The sequence below is a fragment of the Ruditapes philippinarum genome, unplaced genomic scaffold (genome assembly GCF_026571515.1).
Source record: "Ruditapes philippinarum isolate M1 unplaced genomic scaffold, ASM2657151v2 ctg1034_1_1_1_1, whole genome shotgun sequence".
NCBI classification, from domain to species: Eukaryota; Metazoa; Mollusca; class Bivalvia; order Venerida; family Veneridae; genus Ruditapes; species Ruditapes philippinarum.
The window spans coordinates 36,947-49,159 of NW_026860488.1; the positions used below are offsets into that span (position 1 = coordinate 36,947).

The 12,213-nt window shown below is 32.6% G+C and overlaps 1 protein-coding gene across 6 annotated transcripts in view; it reads left to right on the forward strand.

The window, feature by feature from the left end:
• LOC132760278 (rab11 family-interacting protein 4-like) overlaps positions 1–12,213 on the forward strand; it is a 53,846-nt gene that overhangs the window by 16,482 nt on the left and 25,151 nt on the right. For 5 of the 6 annotated variants that reach the window (XM_060752232.1, XM_060752233.1, XM_060752234.1 and 2 more), the window contains 2 exons: positions 3,130–3,183; positions 11,180–11,215. In XM_060752232.1, the coding sequence (XP_060608215.1) occupies positions 3,130–3,183; positions 11,180–11,215 (90 nt within the window). The remainder of the gene's footprint in view (positions 1–3,129; positions 3,184–11,179; positions 11,216–12,213) is intronic. The other variant, XM_060752236.1, reaches the window with a different exon arrangement.

Sequence of the window (12,213 nt, forward strand, 5' to 3'; positions counted from 1 at the left end):
CACTGGCTCAAATAAAATAATAGCCAATATTTTCAACTTAAAAAAATAATAGCCAAAAGTTCAGCGGACTATTCACGAATTAGCGATTAACAACATAAGCAATTGATTAAATAAACATTACATTTATATAAAACTTTCAGTTTTATAAGGATTCTCAAATAAACTGACACATTTGTGTATATTGATAACTACTTTTTTTAGCTCACCTGTCACAAAGTGACAGGGTGAGCTTTTGTGATCGCTTTTCGTCCGGCGTCCGTCCGTCCGTCCGTCGTCCGTCCGTCGTCCGTCCGTAAACTTTTGCTTTAAATGACATCTCCTCATAAACCACTGAGCCAATTTCATCCAAACTTCACAGGAATGTTCCTTTGGTGGTCACCTTTAAAAATTGTTCAAAGAATTTAATTCCATGCAGAACTCTGGTTGCCATGGCAACCGAAAGAAAAATCTTTAAATATCTTCTTTTAAACAACCCTAAGAGCTAGAGCTTAGATATTTGGCATGAAACATCTTCTAATGAGTGTCTACCAAGTTTGTTCAAATAAAAGCCTTGGGGTCAAAATTGGCCCCGCCCCCGGGGGTCATTGATTTTCCCTATATGCATATAGTTAAAAACTTAAAAAATCTTCTTTTAAAGAACTGTAAGAGCTAGAGCTAAGATTTTTGGCATGGAACATCTTCTAGTGAATGTCTACCAAGTTTGTTCAAATAAAAGCCCTGGGGTCAAATTGGCCCCGCCCCGGGGGGTCATTGATTTTCCTATATGCATATAGTAAACACTTAAAAAATCTTCCTTTAAAGAACTGTAAGAGCTAGAGCTTAGATATTTGGCATGAAACATCTTCTAGTGAATGTCTACCAAGTTTGTTCAAATAAAAAGCCCTGGGGTCAAAATTGGCCCCGCCCCAGGGGTCATTGATTTTCCCTATATGCATAAAGTATAAAACTTAAAAAATCTTCTTTTAAAGAACCCAAAGAGCTAGAGGCTTAGATATTTGGCATGAAACATCTTCTAGTGAATGTCTACCAAGTTTGTTCAAAATAAAAGCCCTGGGGTCAAAATTGGCCCCGCCCTGGGGGTAAATTGATTTTCCCTATATGCATATAGTTTTAAACTTAAAAAATCTTCTTTTAAAGAACAGTAAGAGCTAGAGCTTAGATATTTGGCATAAAACATCTTCTAGTGAATGTCTACCAAGTTTGTTCAAATAAAAGCCCTGGGGTCAAAATTGGCCCCGCCCCAGGGGGTCATTGATTTTCCCTATATGCATATAGTAAAAACTTAAAAAATCTTCTTTAAAGAACTGTAAGAGCTAAAGCTTATATATTTGGCAATGAAACATCTTCTAGTGAATGTCTACCAAGTTTTGTTCAAATAAAACCCCTGGGGTCCAAATTGGCCCCTCCCCAGGGGTCATTGATTTTCCTTATATGCATATAGTAAAAACTTATAAAATCTTCTTTTAAAGAACCCAAAGAGCTAGAGCTAAGATATTTAGCATGAGACATGTTCTAATGGGTGTCTACCAAGTATGTTCAAATAAAAGCCCTGGGGTCAAAACTGGCCCCGCCCCGGGGGTCATTTGATTTTCCTTATATACATAGCAAAAACTTAAAAATCTTCTTTGAAAAAACCCAAATAACTAGAGTTTAGATATTAAGCATGAAACATCTTTAAGTAAATATCTACAAAGTTTGTTCAAATAAAAGCCCAGGGTCAAAACTGGCCCTGCCGAGGGGTGTCATTGTTTTTAACTCTATGTGTATAGTAAAAACTTAAAAAATCTTCTTTTAAAAAACCCAATGAGCTAGAACTTAGATGTTTTGCAATGAAACATCTTCTTATGGGTGTCTACCAAGTCTGTTCAAATAAACAAATAAAAGCCCTTGGGTAAAAATTGGGCCGGGGGGGGGGGGCTATATACAGGTGAGCGACCTCAGGGCCATCATGGCCCTCTTGTTTAAATAGAACCACAACTTTAATTGTTATTATAGAACAGAATAAAAACGTTATAATTAGTATAATTACTGTACAACAATAATATTAAAGATTCATTATAACTTTACATAGTGCTGTTATCAGACAACTTTTTTTGTTTGTTCTAATCAAATTTTGTCAGCTATAACCACTGTCAATTTCCACATTTCACACAGAACTGGAGTAGATCTAGGTCATATTAGCCTATAGAAATAACACAAGTTTGCAAACTCATTCACAGAATGCAGCCTCTTTCTGAATAATTTACTAAAAAATATCATCATCACCAATGTAATACAATTTTCTGCCATAGTAGTTAAAGATTTTTAAACAGAACTTAGCTTATTTCACCTTTAAATAAATATCAAAATTATCGGTGTCGCGAAAATATGTACAATCGGATTTTCCAGTTTTCTGAAGAAAATATTCACAATTTGGTTGTTTGTGCAAAATAGTTGTTTGGAAGTTTATACTTTTTAAATAATTTTACCATTGTTTTCCACTGGCAATTTAGTTAAGTAGCTTAAAACAAAAAAAAATATCAAAATTTGCAATTACTGCAATTCACGGTAAATTTTGGGTAAGTCAATATCAAGTTTATCAATTTGAAAAACGATTTTTGGGCTAATTGACGGATATTTGATGGCTATTATAAATGCTGGACAATATCTTTAAAGTTCTTATACAATTATAATCTCGCATGTATTTTTATCACCTCGGGCAATATAGTTAGCAGCACGTGACCCGGTAAAAAGTTGACACTCAATTAAATTGCACCCGCTGGTGTTAATTGGGTCTACTGCATTCATTATCGATTTTTACACCTTATATAAACACTGTTGGAAGTAAAAATTAATCGCAAGATTTTGTAGCCAAAATGCAAAAATAATCGCCAATCTTATAAAATAATCGCAAAAGGCGACTATGGCGACCGACAGCGTGAGCCCTGCTATGATCTATCTGGTTACCTTGTTTTCTATTACTTGTTAAAAGTCTATTGTAATGCATTCTTATAGTCATGTTAAGAAATGTCTACGTCCTTACACATCTTCCCAGTTTGTTATCCTTGTATATTCTCAATGTTTGTGCTTTGAACCACCTCACTCTCTTCATTCAGTATTTACCCATAATTCCCCCACCTGTCTTTACAGCTGTGACAGTTGCCATCGGTCAAGAAGAAGTCCGAGAAGTAACAGACAAAGAGGGTAAACATTTTATTAGATATTTACCTTAAAATTAAGACCTATCAATTACTGCCACCCAAATCATGTAGGTTTAGCCAATGCAAGTTAATGAACATGAATCTACAAAGTACAAGTATGATCTCACAAAGCAGTGACTATGAACCTGTGCCACAGGCGTTCCTGGTAACTTCAGTGCAGTCTGACAAATCTATAGTGCTGTTTTCCCAAGTTATAGTATTTTGATAAGTTAAACTATATTTGGACTGTTTGTAAGCAAGTCCATTAAACCCTTAAAATTAAGTTGCTGGAATCAAAAGTAATGATATTATAAGTCTTTACCCTGGTGAAGCGCCAGGCCAGCCTGCATTTCCATACAGTCTGACCAGGTTCATTACAGTTCGTAGCTTAATTTATGTTGTCCTTAGTTTTCAAATGAACATATCCAAATTCATAGTACGGAAAATCTTTTGCTAAAATTGCACAGATTAATGGTGAAACTGGTTCAGTACTTGGTAGTCATGATGCTTTCTATAGTATTACCATGGTAATGATTAAGTCAATTTAATATCAATGGTAGGATACTATGTCATTGCGCACCTGCAAAATGCTCCCAATTTGACTGGTTTTTTGTCAACTCGATGATAAAAAGAAAATTTTATTCTAAGAAATTGTTAGAATATCAAATTTATTTTATCATTTCTTGCCTTTACTGTTTGTTAGCAATGTATGTGTAAGGATTTTTAATACCTGCATTTGAATTGTGACTCATCTAAACCAAATTCATTTGTACACAACACACCCCCTTAATAAATCAAATCCATGACAACAACTTGAGTTATATAATTCAAATATCTGTGGTGATCAGCTAAATGAATGTTTCTTGTGCGTTGATGTATATTGTTTCTGCTATATAAATATTTCTCTTTCATTTAAGTGTTTTGTAGTAAAACTCATAATTACAATCTGTCGCCTATGACATGGAATGAGAAAATATTTCCCCGTGTGATATTTATACATTAAACAGCTGTTTTTTCTTGTTATGATTCACGTATGGCACATCGTTAGATCAATCATATTTCTCAGTCATCCGTTGCAAATGTTACCTTTGTATTTTGTAATAATTCAATTGAAAAAGTTTAAGAAAAATAAGGGGCGAAATTTTGTGTTGGCTGATGTCTTTAATTGTTCACCCTTGGTTACCTGTCATACATCACAATGTATAGCTGTCAGAATCTAATGTGAAATAATTATGTCAGGTTTGCAAACAAAATGAAGTGGCCACTGGACATAATGGAGGTTGACACAAATTGGATGATTTCTTTGAAGAAGGTTCTATAAATGTCACAAATAATAATTACATGCTTTGTTTCAACATGTATGTTATGTCAGCTGGGCAATTATGTACATGTCTTTGTTAAGTGATAAATGAACCATGTGAATGGCCATTGTTTACACTGGAAATGTAAAGGTTCTGAATTTGTGTAATGAATTTGTCCTACTTTTCGGATTTCATTATCAAAATAATTGAGCCACGTCATGACAAAACCAACATAATGGGTTTGCGACCAGCATGGTTCAAGACCAGCCTGCGCATCCGCGCAGTCTGATCAGGATCCATGCTGTTCGCTTACAAACCCTATAGCAAGTAGAAAAACTGATAGCGAACAGCATGGATCCTGATCAGACTGCGCGGATGGGCAGGCTGGTTTGGATCCATGCTGGTCGTAAACGCACTATGTTGGTTTTGTCATGACGCGGCTCATATAAAAAATTGAGCTTCTGAACCAACAGTATAGTCTGGTCAGACTTCAAGGATGTGCAGGTTGTCCAGGTAAAACATGTAAAAAAAATCAGGCTTTGAATTTTCATTGTCACTAACTCAGAATTCAATATTGGAAAAATATGGTTTAGGGGGCATGAGGGATGTTGCACTTTTAATCATTAACCCTCATGTATAGAATTAAACCGAGTCTGCAATTTTCATGTTATTTTGCTGTTTTTAATGCTGCCGAGGGATCACATTTTTTCAGATATTTATAATTAAATCTTGATATTGATATGGCATACAATCTTGCATGATATCATGTTGATGTAATTTCATAATTATTATAACACAATATTAGATGATATATATCAAAATTGTCAGTAATATGAAGGGTTTTTTTCCTGCAATAGAACATTATTAAAATTATTACAAGACCTCATGTTAAGAACGGTGGGCAAATTATAATGTCACTTTGTGGGGTGGAATTTTTTTATATTGATATTTTCATAGATATCTCATTAACAGAAGCTTTCAGTCAACCTCGCCTGTCAGAAGTGTCAGAATACAAATTATATACAATGATAAGTAACAACCATCAGACACGAAATTACTTATTGATCTTATTGATTGTGAAATCTGTAAAATAAGCTCTTTTAAAATAGCAAATGAAAGTTGATACAGGTAAATTTATGTCTAAAAAATGTTAATTTAGGTATAGATATCAATCTTATTTATAAAGTATTTACTTAAATATCGAATTTTTGATAAATGTATGTAATTAAGGTAATTTGAAGACATTAAAGAAAATAACAAGATTTTGAAATAACAAGATTTTGATATTTAAAGGAAAAATAAAAAAAATTATAAGGAAATAAATCAGTGTAAGAGGAAAACTTATAAAATTTTTGTTAATTAGGGCTACTAAGATTTTTGTAGATATATTTTATCAATGTTAATATTTACAAAGATACTGCCATATGTAATGGTAAAATTGCCTGTGTGTTGCTGGGTTGGAAGGAAATAAAAAATTACTTTCAATTTACTGAATGACCTTTCAAAAACATAAGAGAGAAAAAAACAAGCAAGACATAATATTATTATAATGGGGGTGTCTTTGGCTGAGTGGTTAAGTTTGTTGACATTATACCTTTTGCCCCTCATGCCAGGGACTTCAAAATCTTTTATGTGAGGAAGCTTATGGTATGTTGGCTGTTCTACTCAGGTGCCCATTAATGCCAGAAATAATGCTTGAAGGAGCACCTAAGGTTTTACAGAAAAGTCACTATTAATGTTGGTGTGACCTAAAACCAAACAACAGCTAAAAGATTATTATAATAATTAGCATTACTGAGGGATACTGAGGGATAGTATATTGACAACAAACTCATAATATTAATCAATATAATTGGAATTTAGAAAGGATAGTCTCGAGGAATTTTCATATAGTATCAGAGTTGAGTATAGTTTTCAGCCTTATTTTTATGTACCTTCCCCATCAATAATTTTACATTCTGCCTTGAACTAATTAACTCCAATAGTCTTTGATAATATTGGCTAAAACATGCTATAAATAGCTTTAACAAGGTGCTAGACTGATAAAATATTGATAAAAGATATAAATCTGTATATGGTAATCGTAAGAGTTCAATTATTCTTTAACAGGACTATGCTAAAACCAATTGACTGTAACATACAAATTGTAGTTGGGTTGTTTTATACAAATACGGTCATAGAAATAATTGAATTATAATAATGAATGAAAAGAGCAGAACAGTACATGAAAAAGATTCAAAGTTGGAAGTACGCCATACACAGAGCCAGTATATAACTATAATATCCACACTTTCTTCATTTTAAACAGGCAAAAGAATAAAGAAATGATGTAAGATCTAAATGCACCGTGTTTCTTGTTTGTTTTTGATTTTTATGAGAGAAAAAATGCACACTCAATTTGTTTAGTAGTTTAAAGTTTTCAGTATTCATTCAAGAAAAAAATTGGTCTTTAAATTACCATAAAATATAAGTCAGAGATGAAGAACTAGTTGAGGATTCAAGACCTCTAAAAGCTAATTTGGCTCGCACTTTTAGGTGGAAAAAGGCAATACATGTTCACAAATTGGTTGGAAGCACAATAAGAATGTCACATTGATTTTAATGAAGTCCTGCAATATTGAATCCTTTTCTGAAGGTTACCTTTAATTTAATGGAAAAACACAATGTAGTCCGTTCTGAATTGTTTTGAATTTTAAGCCTTAACTGATAGAGAAATTACCAATTTAGCCAGTGCAGACCAAGATCAGCTGGCACATCCTTCTCCATCTGATCATGGTCTGCAGTTGTTTGCTATTCATTCATTACATATTTTGAAATTTTGCTTAAAAATGATTAATGGTTTTGTCCAGATTGAAAAACGGACAGGGCCATTTTAAGATATTTAGGAGGGTTATGGTTAATCTGCTGTGCTACCAGACTAAAATTGCTCCCCTTGTCTGAAGTAATGTAGAGCCAGCCATCTGGACCTTTTCTCCGATTCAGGTGATACCATATGACCAAGTGTCAGAAATACATTAAACTGGATCAAAAATATCATGCTCGAACAAATTAAAACCTTTGACATGTGGTCCAATATTTCTATTTTGCTTGTATATTTGTAGTTAAATTATTTATGTCCACAAATATACATTATTTATGCAGAATATATACATATGCAAATATGTCTGTAAATAATATACCCTTGGGTAGGTAGTCCATTAAAAAAAAAGCCGACCTACCTTCATATACATGTCATTTATATAAGTATAAAAGTCTACCCTTTGGCTACAAAGTCAGTAAACATTAATTAAAGGCAATCTGATAGCGGTAATAAGTTGAATTGAAGTTACCTTAAGCTTAATGTAACATTGATATATCATTCACAATGTTTGTTTAGTTTTTTTCACCAATTTTAATGACTTTTGTATATATCAAAACATGCATCAATTTTTCTTGTGTACAGTTAATTAACCTAAAATATCAAAGGAAAATTGAAAGCAATAGGATATTTTTATTTGTACATTATTAAGAGATCATTAACCTATAGCTCTTCAGCGCTTCTTATGTAAAATTCTTCCAAGTATTATAAATTTCCAATAACCGTAAATTATACCATACCCAGACCATGGTATAATTTTCAGTTTTGAAGATCGAAGGAGTAAGTGTTTCTGGGCGGAGCTATAGGTTAAAACAGATACACCATTGGTGCGTTGACGATTTCTGGGTTTGCGTAAATTATACCATAATCACGTGACCTTTCCTATGCAACCTCACTCGACTTCGTCTCGTGAGGTTAAGGCATAAGAAAGGTCACGTGATTATGGTATAATTTACGCAAACCCAGAAATCGTCAACGCAGCAATGGTATATCTATTACTAAAAGGTGGAGTTAGCAAAAATAGTAGTGATACATAATAAAGCTTATACATATACATATACATTTGTATATAGAAAGAATTGTGATTAATTGATAAATTGTTAAATGTTTATGGTCATGTTTGGCAATATATAATTGTAATTTAGGATATATCAATTTAATATCATCTAATAAACCTTTGTGAATTCTTTAAATTATAATTCTTCGTGAATTCTTAGAGGCAACAATAGGGCTTCCTCATAATGCCAACATCATAGTGCCAGGCCAGTAACCTGTACATCCAGGCAGACTGTTGACACTATACATGTTGGTGGCTTAGAATAAGTGTCTTATTTTAGGCATTACTTAGATTAACAATAGACTAATCCAAGTAATATTCAAAGCAGGACAAGTGTGGGGAGTAAATTCAAACAGCCATTTGTAGATTGTTTAAAAATGCCAAACAGTATCTTTATGTACCAATGTAAAATGCCGTGAGAAAGTCTAGTTATACCCTTGTTTATATGTATCTTAAAATCAACAATAATCAGTACATATGCATTAAATGGCAACTGGTAATTTCTCTTTATTTAGGCATGTAATGACTTGACTGTAACTTTGATAGTCTCTGGTCCATGTTTATAACTAAGGACTTTATAATTGGCTGAAAATGGAAATTCGGAAAAGTTAAGATAGTTCACTTGCACTGGTTCATCTACACAAGGTTATTCACTCTTCAACAAAGTTCCTTATTTAGAGTACTTGCTGACTGATTGGAATTTGATAATTTGCTTCATAAGATTATGAATTAAAAAAAGAAAAGAAAGAAGTTTTTTCCTTGCAATGTTTGAGTACACATAAACATATTTTGACTTTTAATTAGATAGGTACACATGATCGAATGACTTAAGTTATGAAACCATTAAATGATTTTTATTGTTCAGTTAATGTCATATGACGGCGTCAACAGTAAGTTTATTGATAAACCATCAAAGCCATTTAAAAAGATCATGACTTTTTTCGTTACAGTCATTGAATACCAATCAGTTTTATAATTAAAGCTTCGTATATATATAGTTTATACAAATTATGTATATAATTGCCCCATTTAATAAACATGACATTCAAAATAATTCTATTTTTATACTTTTTTTGACGTCAGTTTTACAAATTTGTTTTCTATATTTTTCTCATTTCTTGTTTAAAGTTGATGAAGCAAGTAAACGTAGATTTTGTGATATCACTGACAAAAGTTCAAAATTCTCATTTTTCTGGGTGTTAATACATCGAAATTATATACCTGAATAGAATGATGCTATCTCCAATAACAGAATCTATTAAGATATACCATTACTCAGTCGGGTACAAAACGTTGACTCCCATGTTTAAATTTATTACTGCAATTTTGTAGGGGTGTATAATGAATTAAATTATACCTGTTTGATGCATCTTTAGAAGGAAAATAGGGCATTAAAGTGTCATAAATATTTTCTCATGCCTGTTACCTTGTATTTATGTCCAAGGATTTGTTCCTATGTTGTCATTTTCATGATCAGTCAAAATAACATGTTTGGAATTTATGTTTGGTATGTGTGCAAGCAGTAGGTTGAAGAATTACGTAAGATATTTTGTTAGTTGAGGCTAAGTAGTAATATGGTCAAGTAGTTACACTCACTGTCACTATGTCACAAAGTTTTGATCAATAAAATGATATATTAATATAAAGAAAATTTAAACACTAGCTCTTTTTGTTGCGCTGTGTGTTTTTGGGGATTAAAAAAATAAGAAATCCTGCAGAGTTTTCATTGTCAAATTGTACTTGCCAATGATTATGTTTGAGAATGTTCTGCTCAGAACAATTAAGTCACATGTAAGTCACATGTTACTTTTTGTTATACAAGTATAGACTTTAAATAGAACACACTTAAACATTCATAGGAATTTTATGTAAATTCAGTGATGTTTTCTGCGAAAATTACATTTCTAGTCTTTGTACTGAATTCTAGCCTTGTTTAAGTTGATCACAAATTGGATTTGGCATACTATTCAGTAAATGTTTTGTAGAAACTTTCTTGGGAAATGTTAGAGTCCAAATTGGCAAACTACAGTTTTCCTGAATGACTTTCTGGTCTGTCTGTTATGGTACATTACTGGCCTTATAATGAAAAAAAAAGCTTAATGGATTTGGAGTGATGTGTTTTTGGTGTTGTTTTATATATTGGTAAAACTCATGCATACGAACTCCCAATTGAATTCTGCGTCTTGTTTTTTTTATCGTTGCATATAAAAATGATGGTCTGTTTTCATTGAGACATCTATAGATTTACAATCAGCAGTAATGAAGTGGTTTCAATCAGAATGAATTTCTATCGGGGCAGGGACAGTAATTTACTGAGACTTAATTAGGGTGAAACAACAGTTTAGAGTGCAATTTGATCTGTGACCTTTTTTATTTCATAAATGTCAGCTCAGTAAAGACACCTATTCATTACTCCAGATTATTCAGATGCATATAAGAGCTTGATTTTGAGGAAGCTGTACAGTGCTAATGTCATAAGGAAACATGGTCTTGACCCAAATCAGACTCAAACCCATGATCCCTGGGTTGAGAGCCAAACACCCTAGCCACAAGCTACACCTTACCCATATTTAAATAAAACATTATATAGTCCACACTTCTTCTATTATTCAAGCAACAGGTTGAATTGTAAATTTTGTCCGATATATTGTTGCTGCATAGTGCAGTATAATACATGTTGCAGTAAGATTAAGTAAATAAGAATTGCTTACAGCATTTATCTCACACACTTGCAGACAATGAAAAGGTGTTAAGCAGTGAAATATTTTTAATTCTATCATTTCAGACCAAACAGAAGAATATCGTCTGCAGCATATGCTAGGTAGGTTGTTTATTCATTAAATTTTGTTTTTTCTTTGTCTGTTACATTTATATTATGTAATGAGTCTGTGTAAATGAGAAACAGTTTTTCATGTGAATAATGTAGAAGTGGCTTTAACCTGCTGAATTTGTGTAATAAACTTGCCCTGCTTTGAATTTGGAATAGTCAATTAAAAGTTTAAGGGTTAACAGTATACAAAAAATTGTTTACCCACACTTACATATACTAGAGCCTGACCATGCACATAGCTTTCCTGGGCTCTGTCACTGGTGGCAAAGGCTAATCACTAGGTAAAGGGTTAATACATTTATGTCTTTCATACACTCCCAACAACTTCCTTTAGAGTGTTCAAATTTCAAAGGACAATTTCCTTCAATTAAGCACATTTTGTGGCTTAATGTAAACAAAGTTGGTCTTTAACCACAGTGCAGAGAGGACTTCCTTCAAGTAAATTAGTTTAGGGGATTTACTTAAGTTAAAAATTGTAATCTGACACTAAAATACTTGTTTACTGGTTATGCTTAATAGTTTTTCTGTGATTTTATGTCAGTTCTTTAACACTTTTGCATGGAAACTTAATTCAATGTAAAAACAACAAGGCTTTGTTATTTCAATTTCCTTACCTGTACTTGCATAAATTAGTTAGCCTTGGAAATGTTTCCATGTATCTTTTAGTTCCATTGATAACCGTAATAAGATGCTATTTTGCACAGGTATGGGGATTCCTTTTATTCAAGTTCAAGGTTATACTTTTATTCAAGGTCAAGGTTATACTTGTATTCAAGGTCATGCTCACACTTATTCAAGGTCAAACAATGGTCAGATATAGACACTGCTGAAAGTTTGATATTGAAATGCTTTCATCCCTTGATAACATGATTTTCATATATAATGATAGATGCTAAAATGTTTAAGGGAATTCCTTTATTTACATTTGAATACATTTAATTTTGATTTTGAGCCATGTTCAATGAAAATGGTTACCAAAACAACTTGGA